Source organism: Hylobates moloch, unplaced genomic scaffold, assembly GCF_009828535.3.
Source record: "Hylobates moloch isolate HMO894 unplaced genomic scaffold, HMol_V3 SCAFFOLD_13, whole genome shotgun sequence".
In the NCBI taxonomy this organism is placed as follows: Eukaryota; Metazoa; Chordata; class Mammalia; order Primates; family Hylobatidae; genus Hylobates; species Hylobates moloch.
In genome coordinates this window covers 42,534,883-42,562,648 of record NW_026652288.1, presented here as the reverse complement: position 1 = coordinate 42,562,648, position 27,766 = coordinate 42,534,883, and the positions used below count along the sequence as shown (strand labels likewise).

General features: G+C 38.5%; 1 protein-coding gene across 7 annotated transcripts in view; it reads left to right on the top strand.

Moving 5' to 3' along the window:
• The first annotated feature begins 3,777 nt into the window (after positions 1–3,777).
• The window catches only part of MON2 (MON2 homolog, regulator of endosome-to-Golgi trafficking), a 132,989-nt gene continuing 109,000 nt past the window's right edge, over positions 3,778–27,766 (top strand). For 4 of the 7 annotated variants that reach the window (XM_032173180.2, XM_032173179.2, XM_032173177.2 and 1 more), the window contains exons 1-2: positions 3,778–4,289; positions 21,141–21,204. In XM_032173180.2, coding sequence (XP_032029071.1) covers positions 4,179–4,289; positions 21,141–21,204 — 175 coding nt within the window. In that variant the 5' untranslated portion in view covers positions 3,778–4,178. Of the gene's footprint in view, positions 4,290–21,140; positions 21,205–24,060; positions 24,078–24,629; positions 27,079–27,766 lie in introns of those variants that run through there. The other 3 variants (XM_058426981.1, XM_058426984.1, XM_058426982.1) reach the window with 3 other exon arrangements.

Sequence of the window (27,766 nt, the reverse complement as noted above, 5' to 3'; positions counted from 1 at the left end):
GTAGGAAAGATCTAAAACTGACACCCTAACATCACAGTTAAAAGAACTAGAAAAGCAAGAGCAAACACATTCAAAAGCTAGCAGAAGGCAAGAAATAACTAAGATCAGAGCAGAACTGAAGGAAGTAGAGACACAAAAAACCCTTCAAAAGATTAATGAATCCAGGAGCTGGTTTTTTGAAAAGATCAACAAAATTGATAGACTGCTAGCAAGACTAATAAAGAAGAAAAGACAGAAGAATCAAATAGATGCAATAAAAAATGATAAAGGGGATATCACCACCGATCCCACAGAAATACAAACTACTATCAGAGAATACTATAAACACCTCTATGCAAATAAACTAGAAAATCTAGAAGAAATGGATAAATTCCTCAACACATACATCCTCCCAAGACTAAACCAGGAAGAATTTGAATCTCCGAATGGACCAATAACAGGCTCTGAAATTGTGGCAATAATCAATAGTTTACCAACCAAAAAGAGTCCAGGACCAGATGGATTCACAGCTGAATTCTACCAGAGGTACAAAGAGGAGATGGTACCATTTCTTCTGAAACTATTCCAATCAATAGAAAAAGAACGAATCCTCCCTAACTCATTTTATGAGGCCAGCATCATCCTGATACCAAAGTCTGGCAGAGACACAACAAAAAAAGAGAATTTTAGACCAATATCCTTGATGAACATTGATGCAAAAATCCTCAATAAAATACTAGCAAACCGAATCCAGCAGCACATCAAAAAGCTTATCCACCATGATCAAGTGGGCTTCATCCCTGGGATGCAAGGCTGGTTCAACATACGCAAATCAATAAATGTAATCCAGCATATACACAGAACCAAAGACAAAAACCACATGATTATCTCAATAGATGCAGAAAAGGCCTTTGACAAAATTCAACAACCCTTCGTGCTAAAAACTCTCAATAAATTAGGTATTGATGGGACGTATCTCAAAATAATAAGAGCTATCTATGACAAACCCACAGCCAATATTATACTGAATGGGCAAAAACTGGAAGCATTCCCTTTGAAAAGTGGCACAAGACAGGGATGCCCTCTCTCACCACTCCTATTCAACATAGTGTTGGAAGTTCTGGCCAGGGCAATCAGGCAGGAGAAAGAAATAAAGGGTATTCAATTAGGAAAAGAGGAAGTCAAATTGTCTCTGTTTGCAGATGACATGATTGTATATTTAGAAAACCCCATCATCTCAGCCCCAAATCTCCTTAAGCTGATAAGCAACTTCAGCAAAGTCTCAGGATACAAAATCAATGTACAAAAATCACAAGCATTCTTATACACCAATAACAGACAAACAGAGAGCCAAATCATGAGTGAACTCCCATTCACAATTGCTTCAAAGAGAATAAAATACCTAGGAATCCAACTTACAAGGGATGTGAAGGACCTCTTCAAGGAGAACTACAAACCACTGTTCAATGAAATAAAAGAGGACACAAACAAATGGAAGAACATTTCATTCTCATGGATAGGAAGAATCAATATCATGAAAATGGCCATACTAGCCAAGATAATTTATAGATTCAATGCCATCCCCATCAAGCTACCAATGATTTTCTTCACAGAATTGGAAAAAACTACTTTAAAGTTCATATGGAACCAAAAAAGAGCCCGCATTGCCAAGTCAATCCTAAGCCAAAAGAACAAAGCTGGAGGCATCATGCTACCTGACTTCAAGCAATACTACAAGGCTACAGTAACCACAACAGCATGGTACTGGTACCAAAACAGAGATATAGACCAAGGGAACAGAACAGAGCCCTCAGAAATAATAACACATATCTACAACTATCTGATCTTTGACAAACCTGACAAAAACAAGAAATGGGGAAAGGATTCCCTATTTAATAAATGGTGCTGGGAAAACTGGCTAGCCATATGTAGAAAGCTGAAACTGGATCCCTTCCTTACACCTTATACAAAAAATTAATTCAAGATGGATCAAAGACTTAAATGTTAGACCCAAAACCATAAAAACCCTAGAAGAATACCCAGGCAATACCATTCAGGACACAGGCACGGGCAAGGACTTCATGGCTAAAACACCAAAAGCATTGGCAACAAAAGCCAAAATTGACAAATGGGATCTAATTAAAGAGCTTCTGCATAGCAAAAGAAAGAATCATAAGAGGGAACAGGCAACCTACCGAACGGGAGAAAAATTTTGCAAGCTACTCATCTGACAAAGGGCTAATATCCAGAATGTACAATAAACTCAAACAAATTTACAAGAAAAAAACAAACAACTCCATCAAAAAGTGGGCAAAGGATATGAACAGACACTGCCCAAAAGAAGACATTTATGCAGCCAAAAAACACATGAAAAAATGCTCATCATCACTGGCCATCAGAGAAATGCAAATCAAAACCACAATGAGATACCATCTCACACCAGTTAGAATGTCCATCATTAAAAAGTCAGGAAACAACGGGTGCTGGAGAGGATGTGGAGAAATAGGAACACTTTTACAGTGTTGGTGGGACTGTAAACTAGTTCAACCATTGTGGAAGTCAGTGTGGCGATTCCTCACGGATCTAGAACTAGAAATACCATTTGACCCAGCCATCCCATTACTGGGTATATACCCAAAGGATTATAAATCATGCTGCTATAAAGACACATGCACACGTATGTTTATAGCAGCACTATTCACAATAGCAAAGACTTGGAACCAACCTAAATGTCCAACAATGATAGACTGGATTAAGAAAATGTGGCACATATACACCATGGAATACTATGCAGCCATAAAAAATGATGGGTTCATGTCCTTTGTAGGGACATGGATGAAACTGGAAACCATCATTCTCAGCAAACTATCACAAGGACAAAAAACCAAACACCGCATGTTCTCACTCATAGGTGGGAATTGAGCAATGAGAACACATGGACACAGGAAGGGGAACATCACACACAGGTGCCTGTCGTGGGATAGGGGGAGGGGGGAGGGTAGCATTAGGAGATATACCTAATGTAAATGACGAGTTAATGGATGCAGCACACCAACATTGCACATGTATACATATGTAACAAACCTGCACATTGTGCACATGTACCCTAAAACTTAAAGTATAATAATAATAAATTTTTTTAAAAAAGATTTAAAAAGAAGAAGAACCAGCAGCCCAACTCTTCCGAAACTCTCCTTTTAGCTGGGAGCATCTGTCAGTAAAGGGGCCGGGACAGATCTCTTAGCGCCTGGTAGGTGATTGGAGGAATTTTGGCTTTTACTTTGAGTGAGATGGGAAGCCTGCGGAAGCCGTGGAGCAGAGGGTAGTCTCATTTTAGAGATGAGGAAAATAAAAGGCTACCCCACAGTAAGTGCACCACTTGCGTTTAAAGAAAAAAATATATATATTAACAGGAGGTAACCACTGATCTGGGGCCACTAGTCCAGAGATTCGAAATGAAGCGGGAGGAGACACGTTAAGATTAATCTACAGGGAAACAAATTATTTACACCGAAATACAATTTAACACAAACATACGCAAAGAGATATGCCAAGGAGTACTCCGGGGGCTGTATTCAGGCACTTGTTAACGACCACGAAGCGAATCTTGACGCCTCAAACCCTGTCCAGCCTACTTGATTCCGGGGGTGGGGCTGTGGGAATCGCTGCCCACCCGGAATCCTGCCTGCCCCAGCATGGCCACGCCCCAGCCACGCCCCGCCGACGGCCTGCCGCCGGGGTTGGCCGCGGCGGTGGCTGAGGCCACGGTGCCCGGAAGTGCGGCTGACGTGTCCCGGCAGCGCTCGGAATTGTGGGCGACTTGGCTAATGGCGTCGGCTAGTCTTAGGGGCCTGGGGAGCTGGTGCTGAAGCTTCTCGCCAGGTTGGCTGGTGACACCCGGCGTGGCTGGGCCCCGCGGCAGCGGAGGGACCTGCCCACCTTGTGGGCTCCTCCGCCAGAGTCGGCGGAGCCTAGCAGGGCGGGGCGACTGCGGGGGACGCCTCCGAGAGAAGCCGGAGGTGTTGCGGGGAGGCTGCTGGTGGACGCTCGAGCAGGCTCCGGGTTCGCAGCCCAGGGCCCAAGAAGCGGGCTGCTGAAGGACCAGAGACACCGGGAGGGAGCTGCCTGTGTCCCCAAGGAGCTGACAGTGCCAGAGCTTGTTTGTACCTCTCGGAAATTGGCTGGGACCTTGGAGGATCATGTCCGGCACCAGCAGCCCCGAGGCGGTGAAGAAGCTGCTGGAGAATATGCAGGGCGACTTGCGCGCCTTGTCACTGGAGTGCAAGAAGAAATTCCCACCTGTCAAAGAGGTAAGCTTCGGGTGACGTCAGGAGAAGGCACTGTGAGCATGCCTGGTCCTGTTAGACCCAGTGCTTCACCCCAGTTTCCATTCCTAATTTTCATTCAGGCCTCACCTTTCCAGATTTCTGAGTCGGTGGGTTGTTCCACAAGGGCTTTTTATAGTTTCCACTGGAGAAGGCTGAGGCACTTTGATTTTCTCCCCTCTCCTGTCCTCCCAGTTTAGGAGTGAAGTTCATGAAGTGAGCCTATTCAGTTAATCCAGCTAGGTGTACTGTACACTAGCCTATTCTCGCCTTTTTCTTACTCGAAACTGGCCAAACCAAAATTGAAAAACCTGTTTGTTGCTCCCCGAAACGAGTATCCACCCATCTTGTTGAAACCTGTACTCCTCACGTTTATGGCGTATCACTGAATTGGAAACAGTTTTCCTTCTGGTATATATCATTCAGCTTAACTCTGTATCAATCCTTTGACGTGTTAATAAACTATCTAGAGCCACCTAATTTATGAAGAATATTGAAGATCCACATAATCATGTTAAACCTTGTTGTTATGAGCAGTACTGTAGTGGAAAGTTGGGCTTGCAGTCAGAGCGAATACACCTGAATTTAGTTCCAGCAATAAATCTTAACCTCTTTGAGCCTCAGGTTTTTTTTTTTTTTTCAGCTGTAAAATAGGGTTAAAGGATGGTTTTATATTATGTATGGGAAAGATGTCAGAGCAAAGGGGTATTATTAAAGAGACCCCAGTAAATAATACATGGAAATTAAATTCTCCAAATAGTTCTTGAGTTGAAATATTTAACAGTTGGTTACTATTTGCTTTTTCTCTTAAAATGCCATTTAAATTCTCTAAAAAACAAACAAAAAAAAACACCAGAAACAGGCCCGGCTAATTTTGTATTTTTACTAGAAACAGGGTTTCTGCATGTTGGTCAGGCTGGTCTCGAACTCCCGACCTCTGATGATACCCCCGCCTCGGCCTCCCAAAGTGCTGGGATTACAGGGGTGAGCCACAGCGCCCGGCTATTTTTATTTTTATTCCTGTTTAATATAATTTGTTTTACCTGCAATTTCATTTACTCTTTGCCCTAAAAATTCACCGAGGGATTTCATATTTACATATTTATTTAAATATACCTTTATTATTATGAAGATTATGTAATTAGAACTTGACCAATAAATTTTGGATTTTAGGCTTGTAAGGAGTATTAACTTTTCTGTAAGTGCATTGGTTTTATCAGTTTTCAACAAACTCCATCTTGTATTTCTTTAATAAAGTATTACCCAGTGATGGAAACCAGATATGCCACTTTTTGAAAGATGGCTGTTATGTTTTATTTCACATAGTCAATAGTCTGTTTTGATATTGATTTTCATTATTTTTTTATATCTGTTGAAAGTTATAATAAGTAAATCTAAAGAATTAGGCTGTTTTAGAGAATTTTAAAGACTTCAGTTGTTTTAATTATAAGAGAAATGCTCTCATTTAGAAAATATCAAACACTATTTTGTAATTTCAACAATAATTTGTAGAACTGACTTCGCAGTTCTAATAATTCATACGAAAACTGTGGTTCCTCTATAGGCTGTTGTGGTCTAGCTTGGGAATTTAATTGCCATTTATTACATTTTTTTGTTTTGTTTTTTTGATTTTGGAAATGGGGTCTCTGTGGCCCAGGCTGGAGTGCACTGGTGTGATCTGCAACCTCGAACTCCCTGGCTCAGGAAATTCTCCCACCTCAGCCCCCCGAGTTGCAGCGACTACAAGTGCATACCACCACGACAGGCTAAGTTTTCGCTTTTTTTTTTTTTTTTTTTTTTTTGTAGAGACGGGGTTTTGGCAGGCTAGTCTCCTGAACTGGGCTCAAGCAATCTGCCCACCTCTGCCTCCCAAAGTGCTGGGATTACAGGTGTAAACCACCGTGCCCAGCCAGAAGCTGCTGGAGGATCCCTTGAGCCCAGACAGTCCAAGGCTGCAGTGAGTGGTGATTGTGCCACTGTACTCCAGCCTGGGAGACAGAACGAGACCCTGTCTCAAAACAAACAAACGAAAAAGCTTATTAGTTTTTACTTGAACACTGGCTAGAGAGATATTTTGTAATTGCACCTAGTCTTTGAGATAATAGCAAAAGTAATTCTTATGATTATCTCTGATACATAATTTTGTATATGGTACATGTTTATAAGAATTTGTTGAACGAAAGCTTTTTGATTTCTTACCCAGTGACACTGGGCAGTACTTTAGGAATTGAAAAATGATCTTGACTGTGTCATAGGTTTAAAACAAAGAGAGTCATTAGCCTAATTATGATGATGTTTTAGGACAAAGCTTTGACTTTCAAGAAATAGCTTGGCTGAATTAAATTTTCTCTATTAAATTAATAAGAGTGCCAGATTTTGGCTTTTGTTCTTCAAGAAACTGGTAAGATTTTGGTTTTATTTTTCTCTTTGGGTGCCAACTAAACCTTAAGGCAAAGTCTAAGAAGCTAGTTAACAGAGACATTTTATATTTAGTCTTTATTTCAAATTTTTAGTCATTTCTGCGTTTTATGGCCATAGTGCTTGACTATTATTTTTATTTATTTATTTATTTATTTATTTATTTATTTATTTATTTATTTATTTATTGAGACAGGATCTCTTTCACCTAGGCTGGAAGTGCAGTGGCAGGATCTTGGCTCACTGCAGCCTTGACCTCCTGGGTTCAAGTGATTCTCCCACCTCAACCTCCTGAGTAGCTGGGACTACAGGTCCCACCACACGCAACTGATTTTTGTATTTTTTTTGTAGAGACAGGGTCTCACCATGTTGCCCAGGCTCGTCTCCAACTCCTGCAATTAGGCAATCTGTCCACCTCCACCTCCCAAAGTGCTAGGATTATAGGCATATCCCAGGCTGGCCATGTAATTCTTTTTTAAAATTAATAATAAGCTGGATTTAAAGATTTCAAATCTGTTAGAAAAACCAATAAAAGAGTATTGATAAAGGATAGTGCCTTATTTACTGATATTTACTTACCGTCTTTGGACTTCTACATGGTTTTTCCTACCTTACTGTTTTCATTTTTAACTCTATCCTTTGTATATTAAATTGTTGTTGTAGTGGCTATGGCTTTATTCTGTCATTTTATAATAACCTCTTTCTCTTTTTTTCTATTTTTCTTAGTCCTTATGCATAAATCTTCATGTTTTAGCAGTATAACTTTTTTTAGTACAACTGTACTAGCTAATTTGGGAATATTTGTATGAATTTTTTTCTTTGTTTTAAAAATTACTTTGAAGCCTTCCATGATCACTTCTATGTGATTAATATTCAGTGGCCTTTAGAGGAAGAGACCTCTGAAGCTTTATGTTTATGTATTTCATGAATAAAAACTTTTTTTTATTTCCTATTTGCAGGTACAGATGAGGGATATTTAACTGAGCCTGGAAGTTGGAGGAGGGGAGTCATTCCTAGCAGAGGAAATAGCACTTGTTGTTAGTATTCCATGTAAAATAAATTTTATACTGAAGATGATTGGAGCCATTAGAGCTTTTTGAAAGAGAGTAATATGATCAAATTGATATCTAGTAACATTGCCTTGACAATTGGTAGGAAGAATTAGAGGGTATTGAGACAGAAGCAAAGAGAGCAAAGTTTAAAAAATGATGATTCTCTGTTTTGAAGCAGTAGTGGACATAGACAGAAGGTTGCTTGGCATTAAGTTAGACAGTAGTGAAAGAGAGTATAGATTGAAAAGGTAAAAATTACCAAGGCATGGTAACCTTTTATATAATGGAGAGAGAGAAATGTGTGATGCCTCCCAGGTTTCTGGCTTGGGAAACTAGGTGGATCATTAAGTGAAGAAATAAAAGAGGAGGAAATGTTTTGGGGGAAAAGAGTAGTCATGTATTTATATTGTTTGAGACGGAGTCTCTGTTGCCTAGGCTGGAGTGCAGTGACACAGTCTCGGCTCACTACAACCCCTGCCTCCCAGGTTCAAGTGATTCTCCTGCCTCAGCCTCCTGAGTACCAGGGATCACAGGCGTGTGCCACCACACCTGGCTAATTTTTTGTATTTTTAGTAGAGACGGGGTTTCACCATGTTGGCCAGCCTACTCTCGAACTCCTGACCTCAGGTGATCTGCCTGCCTTGGCCTCCCAAAGTACTGAGATAACAGGTGTGAGCCACCACACCCGGCAGAGTAGTCATTAAGTTTAAGATTTATGTGTAACATCCAAGTGGAACTGACCAGTAGGTGTTTGAAAATGATGGTTTGGCACTTAAGAGGGAGGTCTAGAATTTCAAATTTAGGAGTATCAGTTTATAAATAATATTAGAAACCATAGAAGTGGATGAAATGGGCCAGGAAGAGTGTGTGTATAGAGTGAGAGTATCAGGACTGGAAAAGGAACTTTGGGAAACCACATTAAAGAAAAAGGCTGCTGGGCAGACTGAGGTTAAAGATACAGGAGAGAAGGGTAAAACTCGTTAGAGAAAACTGAAGTTTCAGTGGCATAAGTATATGAACAGGATTTCAATCTGAGAAAGGACACATTATCTTCTGACAGAGGAAGGACAAAGGAAAAACCGGGTTTGAATGTGACGAATTTGACAGAAGGAAGCGACAAGTTGTGGACAGTTTGGTCTGTGGCCTCTGCTTTCTTGGGAAGATAAGAAACAAGCTTGTTACTAGGAATAATTAAGTGATAAAAGAAGTAGGGGGTGGGAAGTTTGAGGAGAGCAGTGGATCACTTTGGAGAAGTGGAGGAGAAATTGTCTTGGAACACTTAAGAGTCTTAGCAGGAAGAGTGGTTGAAATAATGGTGGATTGTGAGAGCTAGGATGGATTCCCAAAGAAGGAAAGCCAATAGTTTGGATTGATTGGATGATGATGGGAAGGTTAAAGGCTAGCAGCACCTATTTCATCAAAGAGCAATGGGGTTGGGGAGTGAGAGAGCTAGAAGGATAGGAGTTGGGACAATGGTGGGAATCCCGGATTTCAGATTGCCCAGTACTAGAGGATGATGAAGTCCAGGGAATGGGTGGTAGAAGAGTAAAGGGAAAGAAGTTCATTTGAGTTTAGGTGGTCAGAATTAGGGAATTGGATAGATTTCTTTTCTCTCTTTTTAAATGATGCAGAATCAGTAAGGGTATAAATAATTTAAAAGTGCAAGTAGTCTTCCCAGGCTATGTACTTTAAGTTTCCTGTTACCCATTCAGACCTGATAGAAATTGGCTGGCAGAGAAAAGCAAAGATTTCTTGTGATAGAGTTCCTCAGTATCCAGGTGTTTTGCTTTGTTCACTGGCTTAGGGAGACCCCTGGTAAAAGAGATACCTTCTACTTGCTGTGACAGGATTTGCCATTTAACCAGATATTTTAGGGACTGTGACTAATGTCACTGGCTCTCCTGGTTGGGTTAACACCTCATTTGCACGACCTTATGACAGTGAAGATGAGGGCTGGATAATCTTTACGAGCTTACATGGGATCTGTTTTGGTTTAGAATTTTATAATGTATTGTAGTTTCTTCCTCTTGACATTGTGTTCTTTCTCCCATAAGCGTAATATAATATATTCATGCTTTATATATTGAAAGCTATAAACTGAAATAAATGATTACCTGTGCTTTGGTGACAGAAAAAATAAAAGACATAGTCTCTAACTTATAAGCCAAAAAGGAAGATATATTTCAAAATTTGATTTATTTTTCTTTTTTCCTTTATGTAAGTATAGCTGAACATTTTCAACCATGTATGAAGTCGAAGGTTTTGCTGTTACTGTTATAATTTAACAGAAATTTATGAGTCTCCTAAAAAAGCACAGCAGGAACACAGAAATAATTGAGAAATTGCCTTTATTCTCATGAAGTTAACTCAAGGTTGAATAAGATGTTGCCTTCCCACTAGGCTTGGAACTTTGCATCTTTAGACTCTAATGCAACATGCCATATTAAATATTTCATTTTACAGATGAGGAAACTGGTTTAGACAGGTTTAGTAATTTGCATAAGGTAGTAAAGCTGGAAAATGGTGGAAATGGTATGTGAGTCCACGAGTCCATCTCTAACTCGTCTCCCATTTTCCATTATATCATGCTGCACATGCCTTTACAACTTTATTGTTTTTGTTATTGTTCCCATTTGTTTACCTTGCTTCATTATTTGTTACTATTGGTTATTCTTTCCATCTTGGAACCCTCTAGTTTTGAATTTTGTAACACTGTACTTCCCTGTTTCCCCTCTCAGTGTTCCACATCCTTTTCTTTTTTCTTTTTGTTTCTATTTTTTGAGACAGGGTCTCACTCTGTCACCCTGGCTGGAGTACAGTGGGCTATCTTGGCTCACTGCGGCCTCTGTCTCCCAGGCTCAAATGATCCTCCCACCTCAGCCTCCTGAGTAGCTGGGACTGTAGGCAGATGCCACCACGGCTGGCAAATTTTTGTATTTTTTCATAATGACAGGATTTTGCCATGTTGCCTGGGCTGGTCTCGAATCCCTGAGCTCAAGCAATCCACCTGCCTCAGCCTCCCAAAGTGCTGGGATTACAGACCCGAGCCACTGTGCCCGGCCATCCTTTTCTTTACATACCAGTGTCTCCCAGGTTCTGTCTTCATATCTTCCCTTTCTCCATGCTCACCTGCTTGACATCATCCACTCCTATTGCCTCTGGCCTTGCTACGATGCTGATGACTCTTAAGTCTACTTCACTCATTTGCTCTCTTTACTGAGTGTAGATCTGGATTTCCAGCTGCACATCAAACACATCTAAGATGTTTTTTCACATGCATCAGTAGAACTTCTTCTTTTTCTTTTCTTTCTTTCTTTTTTCTTTTGAGACAAAGTCTCGCTCTTGTCCCCCAGGCTTAAGTGCAATGGCGCGATTTCAGCTCACTGCAACCTCCGCCTCCTGGGTTCAAGCGATTCTCCTGCCTCAGCCTCCTGAGTAGCTGGGATTACAGGTGCCTGCCACCATGCCCGGCTAATTTTTGTATTTTCAGTAGAGATGGGTTTCACCATGTTGGCCAGGCTGGTCTCGAACTCCTGACCTCAGGTGATCCTGCCTTGGCCTCCCAAAGTGTTGGGATTACAGGCATGAGCCACTGCGCTTGGCCTCTTCTTTTTCTTTTCTTTTGAGACTCGTGTTATCCAGGCTGGAGTGCAGTGGCGCAATCTCGGCTCACCGCAACTTCTGCCTCCCGGGTTCAAGTGATTATCTCGCCTCAGCTTCCTGAGTAGCTGGGATTACAGGCGCCCACCACCATGCCTGGCTAATTTTGTATTTTTAGTAGAGACAAGGTTTCTCTGTGTTGGTCAGGCTGGTCTCAAACTCCTGACCTCAGGTTATCTGCCCGCCTCGGCCTCTCAAAGTGCTAGGATTACAGGTGTGAGCCATCGTGGCCAGCCAGATAGAACTTCTTGTAATTGAACTGGTCTTTTCCTCAAAATGTCATTTTCCCCCTATTTCAGTTATTTTATTAATGGTATCTAGCACTGTTGCCTACTTTAGTCATATTTGGCTATCTTCTCTCCCTCATCTCTCTTTATTCACTGTCACCTGTTCCTTCCAGCTCTGTAATTTTTAGCATACTTCTCCTTTTTTCTGTTTTCTCAGCTATTATGCTAGTAGTAACATTGTGCCTGGCCTTTGACATATGTTAATAGCATACATGACTTCAAATCATTCTGTATGTCACCCATACAGAAGCCCAGAATGTCTACTCTACTTCTAGGACTTTAACATAGCATTTAATATTCTCTTGATTTTCCTAACCTTCCTTTTTAGCTTTATCACCCTCAAGTCTTCTTCATATGCCTTTATACTACAGCCCAACTAGGTTACCTGCTAGTCTCCAAATACGTCCTGCTGCTTCTCTCTTTCATGTTTTGGCTTCTTTGTTTTTTTTTTGTTGTTGTTATTTTTGGAGATGGAGTCTCTCACTCTTGCCCAGGCTGGAGTGTAGTGGTGTGATCTCGGCTCACTGCAACCCCCACCTCCCACGTTCAAGCGATTCTGATGCCTCAGCCTCCCAAGTGGCTGGGATTACAGGCGCCCGCTATCATGCCTGGCTAATTTTTGTATTTTTGGTAGAGTATTTTTAGTAATCTAGTAATTTAGCCTGGGTGAAAGAGTGAAACTCTATCTTTAAAAAAAAATTAATCTTCAACAAGTACGTAATTAGCACCTCCTAGGTATACAAATGCTTTGCATTATAGTGAATTTAGTGTTTAGTAATTTAGTATTTTTAGTAATTTTGTATTTTAGTTTCACCATATTGGCCAGGCTGGTCGTGAACTCCTGACTTCATGATCTGCCCGCCTCAGCCTCCCAAAGTCCTGGGATTACAGGCGTGAGCCACCACGCCCATCCTTTTCTTAAAAATTTAGTCTTCAGCCGGGCACAGTGGCTCACGCCTGTAATCCCAGCACTTTGGGAGGCCGAGGCGGGCTGATAACCTGAGGTCAGGAGTTCACGACCAGCCTGGCCAATGTGGCGAAATCCCATCTCTACTAAAAATAAAAAAAATTACCTGGGCATGGTGGTGAACGCCTGTAATCCCAGCTACTCGGGAGGCTGAGGCAGGAGAATTGCTTGAACCCGGGAGGTAGAGGTTGCAGTGAACTGAGATCTCGCCATTACACTCTAGCCTGGGCAACGAGAGCTAAACTCCGTCTCAAAAAAAAAAAAAAAAAAAAAAAGGAAAAGGAAGGAAAAAGCATACCACCTATATGGGAATACCATGTATATATTTTTAGTTATATTCATGTAATCTGCATTCCAGTCTTTGATTTGTTAAGGAAATTTTGTTTCCTAGAAGCTAGAGGTTCTAGAATAGAATGTCATATAGGTATATATTTTTAGAGGTTTTTAGGGTTGTAGAATAATTTAATGTTACAGAAGAAAATCTTATTGATTTCAATGTAGTATTTGTTTTGTGAGCATTTTGTCACCTAAAGGGTGTTCTAGATGTATCAAGTACTCCCGGTGTACACTTGACTTCAGGTCTTTTGATTTTACCTGACATCTGAAATCACAAGTCTTCAGGCAGCTCCATACCTCTCTTGTGTCTCATTAGTACATTATTTTATCTAAGTTGCCATTAACTTGAATTTCACTTTTTTTTTTTTTTTTTTTTTTGAGACAGAGTCTCGCTCCATCGCCCAGGCTGGAGTGCAGTGGCATGATCTAGGCTTACTGCAACCTATGCCTCCCAGGCTCAAGCGATTCCCTTGCCTCAGCCTCCTGTGTAGCTGGTATTACAGGTGCACACCACTACTGCCCGGCTAATTTTTTGTATTTTTAGTAGAGATGGGATTTCACTATGTTGGCCAGGCTAGTCTTGAATGCCTGACTTCAAATGATCCACCCGCCTCAGCCTCCCAAAGTATTGGGATTACAGGCTTGCGCCACCATGCCCAGCCTCACATTTCTTCTTTAGCTCTTGTTTCTTGCTGTGTCCTGTGGATAAATAATTTGGACCTTTGGTAAATTTGCCTTAATATCCAGGTTTTATTCTCATAGACATCGTGAAAAACATTTGTTATTTAAAAACAGAGCAGGGGGTAGGTGTGGAAGCTTATGCATATAATCCTGGGACTTTGGGAGGCCAAGACTGGAGGATCACTGAGATGGGAATTCGAGACTAGCCTGGGCAACATAGCAAGACCCCCATCTCTACTAAAAAATTAGCTGGACGTGGTGGCGTGTGCCTATAGTCCCGGCCATTTGGGAGGCTAAGGCAGGAGGATTGGTTGAGCCCAGGAATTCAATGCTGCAGTGAGTTATGAAGGCGTCACTGTACTGAGTAGGTCCATAGTTAGTTTTTTCCTTTCAAAGAATGTCCTTACACTACTGTTGACAGAGTGATGCCTTATCTCAAAAACAAAAACAAGCAGAACAGCAACTTTTGTGGAAAAAATAACCTTTTAAATAACTTTTTGTGTGTGTGTAAATCTGTACATAGTTTTGATGGTGGACATTTGTTAATTCCTTTGCTACCATCCATTCCCTTTTGCTTCCTTCAGTGGTAGGCTATGTTCTTCTCTCATTTTCAACCCTTTGGACTCTCATTCCTAACTCCAGGGTACCATGATTAACTTAATCTGCTTTATTTTTATTTATTTATTTTGAGACAGGGTCTTTCTCTGTTGCCCAGGCCGGAGTGTGGCAGTGCAATCACAACTCACTGTAGCCTCGACCTCCTGAGCTCCCACCTCAGCTTCTCGAGTGTCTGATACTACAGGCTCACACCACCACGTTTGCCTAATTTTTTTTTTTTTTTTTTTTTTTTAAAGACAGCATCTGCCTATGTTGCCCAGGCTGGTCATGAGCTCTGAGGCTCAAGCGATCCTCTCGCCTTGACCTCCCAAAGTGCTGGGATTACAGGCGTGAGCCACTACTTCTGGCCTTAAGATTAGTCTACTTTAAATCCTCCTAACTGTTCCCCACCTCACCTCCATTCCTGCGCAATTACATAGTGCTAGTGAGTGCTTCTGGGAAAGAAAAGTTTTCTCTTTCTTTCTCTAAAGCTACTGAAAGAGACCCTTTCTCTCCTTCAAAATGGTGTCATATGAAATTTGAGGTGTGGAATGGCTGCAGCCGTTGTTGCCAAGGTTGGATGCAGCCTGAGGATGAACCTACTCATGGAACAGGGCAGAACCAAGAGAATGGCAGATAAGTGAAACTGCAACCCTGATGACATTGTAAATCTCTGGATGAGACTACCTCTGGATGTTTCAATTTGTGATACAGTAAAGTCCATCTCCCCTTTTTAAGTGAGTTAGAATTGGCACTTGTAGATATAATTTGTGTGTGTGTGTGTGTGTGTGTGTGTGTGTGTGTATAAAATACTAAAGTTTTTTTGGTACATTTAGAACTTTCCATTTCTTCCCTTAGGAACATTTATTATATAGCTACTGTATGAAAGGCACTGGGATAGACATTAATAATATAGAGATATGAATGAGATACGTTTTTTATCTTTATTATTCTTATAGGTAGTACGAAGAAACAGACATAATGAGATGAATAAGATAAAGTGTTACAGGTACAAGCCATAGACAGTACTAAAGGTAGAAAGGCTTTTCACTAGTTACCATAGAAGAAAGTGATGGAAGAAAAGATTTCCGTCACTGCTTATGACACTAGGAGGGTGACAAAATCAGAAGGACCTGCACCATAAGTCTACAGCTATCATCTTGTTGTTACTAGTGGTTTAATTTCAGCAAAGCATTATTTGTCACATTAAATTAGTACTAATTTGGGTTTGTATCTCATTTGTGAATATGTTGATACTATAATTGAAGACCTATAAAGAGTATATTCCTGATTGTATTTATATATACATGTAAATTTGTCAGTGACTGGGTAGGTGCCTAGTTTGTTTCTTCCTTTTAAAAGACGTCCTTACACTACTGTACTAAATTTTGAGAAACACTAGTAGGAGTGGGCACTAGGGAATCATTGAAGAATTGAGACGTGGATGGATGGAGGACAGGATTGTAGGTAGAGACATTTCTTCATTTAGGTTAATAATGAGTGTTTGAACTAAAGTGTGGGAGTGAGATTTGAGAAAAAGATACAAGATAGGTTAACCAAAAAGACTTCGTGGCTGATTAGACTTGTGAGTTGAGGGAAAAAACCCGGGTATCTGGTCAGTGACTGGATAGATGATGCTGCTGGTAAGAAAAATAGAAATTGTAGAAAGAAGAAATAGGTTTTTCTGGCTGAGGTAGGAGTTTGGGGGTAGAAGGAAATGATAACATCTATTTTCAACATGTCGAATTTAAGGTGCCTTTTAAACGTTTAGGTTAATAATTTCTGTAGTATAGGAGACAGATCAGAAACAGGAATATAATTTAGAAGTCTTCAGCAGTTAGAAAGTAAATGAAACCATGAAATTACAGCCATCCTTTGATATCTGCAGGGAATTGGTTCCAAGAACCCCAGGGAATACCAAAATCTGAGGATATTCAAGCCCCTGATATGACATGTTGTAATATTTGCATATAACATGTGCATATCCTCCCATATAATTTCAGTCATTTCTAGATAATACCTAATACAATGTAAATGCTATGTAACTAGTTGTTATACTGTATTTTAAAATGTGTGTGTGTGTATATCCCCCCCCCCCAAATATTTTTGATCTGCAGTTGGTTGAATCTACAGATGCAAAACCAGTGGATATGGAGGGCTGGCTGTATGGTATTACACAGGAAGAGTTTACTGAGTGAGAAATGAGGTCAAGGATATTCTAGGTGGTCTTAGAAAAGCAGTCAGCAAAGGGTTTTGAGAAAAGAAGAAAATGTTTCTTGAGAAGATTAAGAGTAACATATTAAATGCTGCAGTGTATTTAAGGCTTTGGCATTCTTTCCAACTCACAGATTGTCTTCAGCAATAGAAAAGATTACCTTAACCTATATCATTTCTATTCAAGTCTGTAGAACTTTTTTCATCTTCTTTTCTTCTTCTTTTTTTTTTTTTTTTTTTTTTGCATGAGTATCAATTAAGGAAAAAAAAACAACAACCATGTTTACAATTTATTAGGTTCCCTACAGATATACATGGTATCTGATCAGAATAGGGAATACTTTTAAAACAAGAAGCTAACAATTTTTTTTCACACCTACAATCCTTGATACATAGAAGGAAATCTGATTGCGAAGACCTCTGTTCCTACAGAATAACCTTAAAGATGTAAGATGTAGGCTAGTCTTATTTCATACCTAAGTGATATACAAGTGTGTCAATAATCATTGATAGTGAAATTTTCCATCAACACAGGGTGCCTATGAGAATAAAATGATACAATTCCAGAGTATTTTGACGGTAGAGACTTGTATGTTAAAAATGAGGAGCTATGTGATAGGTCTAATTATATCTAAGGCAACAAACAGTCCTTTTGGCAATTCCTTGAATTTAGGAATGAAAATACTGATTACGTATCTTTTAAAATACCATTTTGGAACTGCTTAAAAAACACTTGACCAGGCATGGTGGCTCACCCTTATAATCTCAGCAGTTTGGGAAGCTGAGACAGGAGGATCGCTTGAGCCCAGGAGTTTGAGACCAGCCTAGACAACATAGGGAGACCTTGTCTCTACAAAAAAAAAAAAAAAAATTAGCCAGGTGTGGTGGTGTGTGCCTGTGGTCCCAGGCTACTCAGGAGGCTGAGATGGATGGATTGCCTGAGCCTAGAGGTCCATGCTGCAGTGATCTGTGATCACGCCATTGCCACTCCCACCCGGGTGACAGAGTAAGACCTGGTCTCAAAATGAAAAACAAACTTCCTTTCCCTTCTCCTTATTGTGTGTTTGCATGAAGATATTTATTAGACATGTGCACACATTCATGGTTCAACTCTTATTCATCTCAGGAAGTCAGGACTATGGCGAATTTGAAATCATTTACTGACATCTATCATGTAGCATGCCACAGGATGGATTTTGGAAACCGTTAAGGTTTGGCTGACTAGAATTTAGAAAGTCTGGATAAATTACATCCATATTTATGATGGCTCAATTTAATCAATCTTTGTTTGCACCGAAGCAAAACCACATATTGACTTTGGACCTATGCAAGGTATATAGGGCCATAGTGAGAAAGGGGAGAAGTTAAACTTGAAAATGAAGATGGAAGAAATTTCAGTGACCACAGATTGATTTCCACTGCCTCAGTAAGAAATTGATCCAAGATAATTTGAGATGGGGTGTGTGAATGTTACAAAATATACATAATAATTTCAGTGTTCTATAATTTTTACAGTAGTAAATTTGCTGTGGTTTGTACATCTTCGAGGTATATCGATAATCTCACCACTTCTTACCATCTCTATCACTAACAATCTTGGGCCAATCCATCATCATCTCTTGCTTATATTATTGCTGTAGTCTCTTGAATTTTACTGTATGTTGGAAACACATGAAGATTTTTAAAAATACTGATGGCTCGGCCAGGCGTGGTGGCTCATGCCTGTAATCCCAGCACTTTGGGAGGCCGAGGCGGGTGGATCACGAGGTCAGGAGATCGAGACCATTCTGGCTAACATGGTGAAACCTCGTCTCTACTAAAAATACAAAAAATAAGCTGGGCGTGGTGGCAAGCGCCTGTAGTCCCAGCTACTCAGGAGGCTGAGGCAGGAGAATGGCGTGAACCCGGGAGGCGGAGCTTGCAGTGAGCAGAGATCGAGCCAGCCTGGGTGAAAGAGCGAGACTCCGTCTCAAAAAAAAAAAAAATACTGATGGCTGGCTCCTACCAGCAGTCATTCTGGCTTAACTAGGTTGCAATCGGGGCATCAGGACTTATTTAAAAGCTTCCGGTGTTTCTAATATTCACTGCCCAAATAATCAGAAAACCAATAATCTTTCCCTGAAGTAATTCATTTCGACCGTGTTTTTCTTCTAGGAGATGTACTAATTTAATTTGGGACCTTTCCATTTTCTAAAGTTTTAGAAATAAGTCCTAGTGTATCCATTAGGCTTCTTAGTTGTGAGCAATGAAAACTGACTCTGGCTGATTTAAGCTGAAATAAACTTTACTGATAGGATATTGAGTGGTTTACAGAGTTGGTAGAAGGCTGGATGGAGCCAGCCCTAGAAAAAGTATATGAACAAAGGGGAGGCTAAACAACTAGAACCATGGCAAAACTCATGCCAGCACGACCATTACGGCTGTGTCTGCTGAATAATGACTGGATGCTGCTGATTGCACTTCTGGGTATGCTGGTCATTCTAGGCCACTACTGGTTCTGCTGCCTTCGGAAACTAGATACTGCTTTCACTATTGCTGTCATCAGAAAGAATTCTTTGTTGTCTCTGCTCTTTGTTACTAGGCTCCACATTCAAAATTGCTGGGGGGTACATCTCTGTGGGTAAGCATAGGCTGCCAGCAGGGCATGTGGAAAAGCATGTACATTTTCAATTTTAATAGTGGAACATAGGCTCTGTTTTGCACCAAAATTTATGAAGTTAGGAATTCTTCAAACACAAGCAAGTGCTTGACAGGCTTGGAGTCAACAAAATGACAGAAGTCTACTGCACATGGTATATCTTACAACGTGTTCTTTATTTTAGACATCAATTCATTGTTTGTCAGACCAACAGGCCATAGCATACTGGTGTTTTTACGTGATTATTTTTAAACCTTTAGAGACTGCTACCACTTGTCCCTTAGCAAGCAGTAAGAGATAAAATAAATGACCAAGTAGCAAGCAAATTAATAAGAAAACTTGTACATATAGCTTCTTATGAGTACGTACTTACTATCTTTGGAAGTATAGATAACAGTGTATGTATAAAATAGCATGTTTCTAAATAATAAAAATGTTCCAAGTTTCTATGATGGAAATAATACGTCAATATTATATCTCAGCACTCTTCAATGGAATTATAATGTGGGCTACGGATGTAATACATACATGTAATTTTTAACTGCATTAAAAAGTAAAAAGAAGCCAGGTGCAGTGGCTCATGCTTGTAATCCTAGCACTTTGGGAGGCTGAGGTGGGTGGATTGGTTGAGGCTAGGAGTTCAAGACTAGCCTGGGCAATATAGCAAGGCCCTGTCTCTACAAAAAAACCTAAAAAATTAGCTGGACATGGTGGCATGTACCTATAGTACCAGCTACTTGGAAGATGGTGGTGGAAGGATCACTTGAGCCCAGTAGTTCTAGGCTGCCATAAGCCATGATTGTGGCATTGCACTCCAGGCTGGGCAGTACAGCAAGATCCTGTCTCTAAAAAAAGGTGAAGAAAAGTAAAAAGAAACGGACATTTAATTGTAATAATAATTTAACGTAATAATTTGAAATATTATTTCAACATGCAGTCAATATAAATATTTAGGGGATAGGTTATATTCTTTTTTTTAATACTAAGTCTTCAAAACCTAGTATATATTTTACACTTAGAGCATAGCTCAATTCAGACTGGCCACATTTCAAGTGCTTAATAGCCACATGTAGCCAAATGGCTACCAAATTGGACAGTGCAGTTCTGTGGCATTCTGTAAAATACTATGTGACTTGCCAGTACTGCCCGCTAAACATACTACAGTCAATGAAGTGTTTGGTTATCCATTCTCAAAAAAGAAAAAGTAGCTTTTAAAATCCAACACAGGTCTGGGCACCGTGGCCCATGCCTGTAATCCCGGCACGTTGGGAGGCTGAGATGGGTGGATCACTTGAGGTCAGGAGTTCAAGACCAGCCTGGCTAACTAAAAATACAAAAATACAAAAAGTACAAAAATAAAACACTCTACTAAAAATACAAAAATTAGCCAGGCATGGTGGTGGGTGCCTGTAATCCCAGCTACTTGGGAGGCTGAGGCAGGAGAATGGCTTGAACCAGGGAGGCGGAGGTTGTAGTGAGCCAAGATCGTGCCATTGGACTCCAGCCTGGGCAACAAGAGCAAAAAAACTCCATCAAAAATAAATAAATAAATCCAACACAGTAGTTTCACTTGATTTTGCAGTGTTCTATAATTTTTTGTGTGTGGTGGAGGGAGAGGAGGCTTGAAATGGGGAAAAGGAGCCTAATTATTTTCAGTAGATTTTGTTTTTGTTTGTTATTTTTATTCTCGGAAAATTTAACTTTGCAGGGGATTGAGGTATTCCAGATAATGCCTTAAGGCAGAGGAAGGCAACATGTTGTAGTGCATTCAGAGTTTGCATGTGAATAATCAAATTAATCATGTTTTATTACATTTAACGTGTATGTCACTACTGGGCTTAGTATCTGATGGTTTGAAAATTAAAAAGGTGGTAGGGTAGTGACTGACTTTTTGCTTGATATTTTGTCTACCACATATGACTTATTTTCCATAGATAATTCATTTTGGCAGTAAATTTTGTGTTCTAATTATTTCTATTCTTGCAGGCTGCTGAATCAGGAATAATAAAAGTTAAAACAATTGCTGCACGAAACACTGAAATTTTGGCAGGTAATTTTTTGTATTAAAAATTTAATAATAAAAATTTGACTAATAGTAAAAGTAGAATCTTTATTGTAAAAGCCATCAGTTTTCTGTAACATCTCTTCGTCATGCCCTAACATTTGCTATTCATAATGATACAGAATGGGCAAAAGTCCATAACTTATGAACTGATTGTGTTTCCCAAAGATGAATGCTCTAAAAATTCTCTGAAATCAGAAAGCTTAACACTACTAACTCCTTAAAGGCAAGGAATTTTTTTCTTACTCATCTTTGCATTCTCCTCCACTTCCTGCTAATCACCTGAGACACACCATAAAAAGCATTCAGTAATATTTGTTCCATTGTATTGAATGAAAGATTGGTTCTCAGTCCACCTTCTGTGATCTACTTTCTCTTTAATATAATACGAACAGTTCATAACATAGTCTTCTGTATTTAGTTGTACCATATGAATTTTGAGTCTTGGGATTAAGACAATATGATCATGAGAAAAGAATGAGAGTGAAGTAGAGAAAAGAAAACAAAAATATTTTCTTACCTTCTCTTGATTGAACCCGGTTTTCAAGGAGGAATTTTCAGGAGTTTCTCTTTTGCATCCTTCTTTTCTACCCAGTCCACTCCTTTCTCTTCCTTGGTGCCTTTTGTTCTTGCCTCAATAATGAACATGGAACAGAAGTAAACTGGCTTTTTTTTTTTTTTTTTTTAAGAATCTGTTATATGCAAGGCACTTGTGTCATTCTGTCTTACATAACAACCTTGTGGGGAAATATTATCTTACTTGATAGTAGAGCAAATTGAGATGTGAAGAGGTTAAGTTACTTGCCCAAGGTCACAGGAAAGGTGGTAGAACCAGATTAAAATCCAGGAGTGTTCAGGAGCCCATGTTCTTCCTGGTACGGTGTGCTGCCATGGTATCACCAGGTTTCCATGTTAGCTACTTATTCCCAGTATTACATACGTAACCAGTGCTTGCTTCAGTGCTCCTTTAATCTGCATTTCCAGTTCCAGTAGTGCTGTTGATCTCAGCTAATCTATGAGGAAAATAGTCCTATTAAATTAATTTACACAGAGTCCAAATAGTAAATAATCTCTTTAACTTTCATATACTTTACATTTTTTAAAAGGGATACCAGTAAGTCTGTAACTGGTGGGATTTCAGAGTGTTATGAAATGAAATGAAGATTTTTGGGGGCAGATTAAGGATCGGGGGCAAGAGTGGATTTCACGTAGGCTATCCGGCTTTGCTGGAAATTTGCCCTTAGCGTAAGCTCTCCTCAATTACATCTGTTTCCCACAGCTTTTTCCCTGATTTTGAACAGTCTATCAAAACACCAAATAGTTTTATAACATTATGCACATAAGTGAATAATGCTCTGTGTGCATATTGAGAAGAGGTATAGTGAAAGTGGTGGGTAAAGGCAGAGGTGCACATGGTAGGGGTAGGAAGGCTGGCAAGTGGGTTTTTTTTGTCTGTTTGTTTTTCCTGAGATGGACTTTCGCTCTTGTCGTCCCGGCTGGAGTGCAATGGTGTGATCTCGGCTTACTGCAACCTCTGCCTCCTGGGTTCAAGCAATTCTCCTGCCTCAGCCGCCCGAGTAGCTGAGATTTCAGGTGCCCAACACCACATCTGGCTAATTTTTGTATTTTTGGTAGAGACAGGGTTTCATCATGTTGGCCAGGCTGGTCTCGAAGTCCTGACCTCGTGGTCCTCCCGCCTTGGCCTCTCAAAGTGTTGGGATTACAGGCGTGAGCCACTGCTCCCGGCCAGCATGTGGGTTTTAATGGGAGATGTACATTAGGCAGATTAGCTACTGTGGGGAAATTGGTGTTTAAAGAAAAATGATGACCTGGATATTTTTATGTTGGAGACTTACCATAGGCCAATCATATTAGAATATCACTGTAAATATTTAAAATATTTACTGTTGCTAATATCATTGTTGATACCATGGTAAGTCCTTAATTATTCTCCAATAATACAATTTTTATTGGTTTTATAGTTTGTGGAAGACTTTTTTTAAAAAAAGACTGATTTCCTCAGAGGATCACTGTTATTCTAGCATTCTATCCCAAGTAAAATGTCTAATAAATTACTCTTAAGATGAGTAAGAAAAATTTTGACTTAGTTGGTATGATTTAAATATATAGGCAGGCTGTTAATTTCATTTTAATTCAATTAGTGTTATTCAAGTTAGAACAGATCTGGTGCAACTACAATTAATAGTCATGTTTTAATCTTCATAGTATCCAGAGCCCATATACTTGAGGAGGCATATTCACACTTCAACTTTATCCTAGTATTTTTTATGAAGTATTTAAAGCAATTATACCTAAAAGTTATAGATTTATAGACCACTATCATCTTGAAAATCAGAGGCTCTTCAAAACAGAGTTTAAATTAGTCAGTATATAGTTTCTAAACTATATAATTAAGAGTACAGTTAATACTGAGAAAAATTTTTAGTTAACTTTTTAAAATTTCCTGAGAAGTATTTACTTCTGTATGGTACTTGAGACTATAGGAGACTATACTACTTTTGTGCTCTAATGTATGTCAAAAATACCAAACAATTGAGGAGTCTCAAATGAGATTGGATATTGAAATCTCACATGTCTCTGTATATTCAGAATATATAAAGATTTGTTGTAAGAATGATAACTTATAATTTGGATCAAGTAGTATAGTTAATGATACTCGGCACAGATTTCTAGTCAACTTTAGTTTTCTTAGATTTATTGTCCAAGGGAATATTATTTATATTTCAGAGTAAGTCTTTGCTTTACATCTCCCTTTCTTTTAAGCATCCTCCTTTAATGTTTATTTTTCTTTGTTTTCACTGCTGTCATGAATGCTGACATAAGTGGGAATGCTATGCCAGGTAATGTCAGCATTGATTCAGATGTACAGATCATTATCTCAAAATTTCCATTTTCTTTAAAAATAAAACTTTGAAAATGAGAGATAGCAACATAAAGTTTTCATTTACAAGGCCAAATGCCTTAATCTTACATTTATTATATGAATATTATATATTACAAATTGTGTTTATTATCCTAGCTTATAGTATACTAAAAATTCAGAAATTCTTTGTTATATAAAAATTACATAATCTGCTTTTTGCATAAATATTTGTAACAAGGAAATCAATGAAGTTGTGGTATCTTTTAACATTGTATATTTAGCCCCTACCCCAAACCATAGTGGTTACGTCTACCTGTGGCTGCTTTCAGCTGCTGTCAGTATACATAAAGAATTTTTACATAAATAATCAGTAGATGTGACTTTTGTTCTTTTTTCACATGTTGTTCCCTCATCTTCTTTTAAAAGACCTTTTAATTATGAGCTTTTAAAGGTCATAACTAAAAGGTCTTTAAGTAGCAATGAGTAAATATACTTTGGAATTTTTTTCTGATTTAAAAAGGTAATTTATTTGCTTTTAAAATTGAATACATTTATATTTATATATTTAATATATTTTCTTATAAAAAATGTGCTTGTGATATTTTACAAACTTCCATAGAATATATCATGCAACATATTCCTAATGAGTAAATAATTATGTAAGAATCATTAGAGGAGATATAAAGATGGGTAATGAAATTCACCTCCAGTCTATATGGAAATACAAGAAATACACTTGAAAGAAATGTTTGTGCCCTTCATTCTGTTTAGCCTACCTACTCCTTCATTTGGCTTTTGAAGACCTTTTCTAGAAACTTTTTCTTCTAGATGACATACTTCCTGAGGTCAGAGTCAACATCTTATTGTGACTTGTGTTGCCAGTATTTAGCATCCTACATGGGAAATAGTAAGCCTTCATTAAATATAGGCTAATAAATAAATTACACTAAGAGGCAACTAAGTCATTGCTGCCTCTAGTATGTTTTTCTACCTCTCTTTAATTTTACATGATTTGAGTACGTGAGTTTTATCATCTTAAGTTCATGTCAACCAGATAACAGAAAAATGAAGGAGACTGACCCTCAGCATAGAATTTTTATACTGTGTGGTTAATGCCAAGGTGGAAGTATAGAGAGGGTTGTTATGGGGACATAGGGAAGGCACCTAACCCAGCCTGGGAATCTGAGGCTGAGTCTGGAAGCCTGAGGAAGACTTTGCCAGGCAAATAAAATATAAAAGTATAAAGTAAAGGGGACTTCTTAAATACATGAGGTTTGTGTCTACAGCTTGGTGTATTCGGATACACTATTGAAGTGTTGCCTGACTGTAAAGTATGAAGGGGGAATAGGTGTCAGGAATTTCGTAGGGGCCATTATGTGATATCCTGAGCAGCATGATGGGAAGAGTTTGAGTCAGGGAAGTGACACGTTCATATTTATATTTTAAGTAAATTAGGATAGCAGTGTGGAGGATATATTTCAGTGTATCATCATTTAGGCAGAGATCTTTTGGGAAGCGGTTTCTAAAATCCAGGCTAGAAGACACGAGGGGCTGTAAATAATGCCATTTTCAGAAATTGACCTGTTGAGCTAGGGAGATTACATAGTTTATCTGCAGTACAGTGTGCTTTTATTTATTCTTTTTTTCTTTTTAAAATTTACATTCTTATATCATTTGTATTTTTTGTTATAAATATTTTTCTTTGATGCCAGTCTTTTTAAATGTTTTAAATTGCTGTATGACAGGGGAGGGATAGCATTAGGAGAAATACCTAATGTAGATGATGGGTTGATGGGTGCAGCAAACCACCATGGCATATGTATACCCGTGTAACAAACCTGCGTGTTCTAACTTAAACTATAATAAAGAAAAAGAAATTTAAAAATTTAATAAAATTGCTGTATGATATTTCAGCAAGTGGATTATAGTTTAACGATTTCCTTATGTTAGGCATATTTCAGTATTTAGAATTATTTCTTAATAAATTTCTAGAAGTGGGATTATAAAGTTAAAGGGTATGAATATGTTTAAAATTCTTAGAATATGTTACCATACTGCTTTCCAAAAAGATGAAAGTTTATACCTTTACCAACAATAAGTGAGCAGATTTTTATAACCTCCTTGCCAGGATTATTATTTTTAAAAGTCTTTTGGTAATTAAATAGACAAATGAATTCTTACTTCCATTAGATGTTGATCATTTTTCCCTGTATTAAATTATTCTTTTTTAAAATTTTACATTCATTTCTTCGAACTTTTGTGTTTTCCTTGTCAAATTGCTTGAGCTATTGATACAGGAAAAATATTAACCTCCCATCATGTTGATATCATATTTTTTCTAGGCCATTTACCTTTTAATTTTTTTATCTAGAGGCTTTTCAGTTTTATATAACCTAACCACTTTTTCTGATTTCTTTTGTAGCTCTGCACTTAGGATGACCTTCTCCTTCTACATAGTTGATAGTCATTTTTATTTTATGTTTTGATTTTTCTTAATAATATGTCGGGTAATGTGAGGATTTAGATTTTTTCTTTTGCAAAATTACTAACCAATTGAACGAACATCATTTGTTAAATAGCCCTTCCCTTTCCTGTAATGTGCTTTTAATGTGAAACTGCCTAGACTTTCATTTGTCCTCATTCCGGAATCATTTAAATATATTTTCAGACCTTTTGAACCCACTAAAATACTTTTTAATGTTGTTAGGAATATCAGTCTTCCCCAGAACTAGATTTTAAGCATTTTGAGTATCAAAATAATGTCTAAGTCACATTGTCTTTCATAAGAATTGAAGTTTATTTTTTAATGGCCGTTAAAATTTTTCACAATAAAACTTTTATTACCCCTGTTAATATGATTCATAGTGGGGTATCCTAGTTTAATTCTTTTTTTCCAGGATAAAAACTGCAATTATGCAGTGAAACTGCTCAGAGCAAGGAAACCCCTAGGATATGGGGACCTGGTGGACCTTTTTCAGGTGTGTGAAAGTGCATCATTTGATCTCACAGTTATATAATTTGGAAATACAATACTTATCCAACACACGGTGTTACTCTATTAAAGAGTTACACTTATTGAGGGACTTAGGTGGAAAATAAACTTTTTCTTTTATCCCTCACCGTAACCTATTTTTATGTTTTAATGAAAATATAAACAAATAACTTTGATCAAAAAGAATCAGCTTTTTCTGTTTTTTTGTTGTTGTTGTTTTGTTTTTTTTCTGGAATGACATAGAAAATGGTTAAAGTGAAATGTCTTCTTTATATTGCTGTACAGCCTTTTCCTCAGTGTGATTTCTAAAATCTCAGTCTGTAGGAAGGTATTTACGTAAAGCTATCATTAACTAACATATGATTAAAGTTATTGTGGAGAGTGGGTATCTCTCAGTTGGAAGAGCAAGAATAATTTATACTTCTTTGGACTATTACCACTTTTTAAAGAAGAAAAGGAAAAGCAGTAACTTTTTTCCTTATGATTTTTCTCTTACTGAATTATGATCTCAATACAGTGGATGTGTTTTTGTTTTTCAAAGTATACTTCAGAAGACTTAGAATAGATAACTAGGTTTTATTGTTTTGTTGATCATTTATTCTCGATAACATATAAACTTCCTTTTTGATTATTCTCATATAAATTGGGAGGGAACAGATGAGAAATAGATGTTT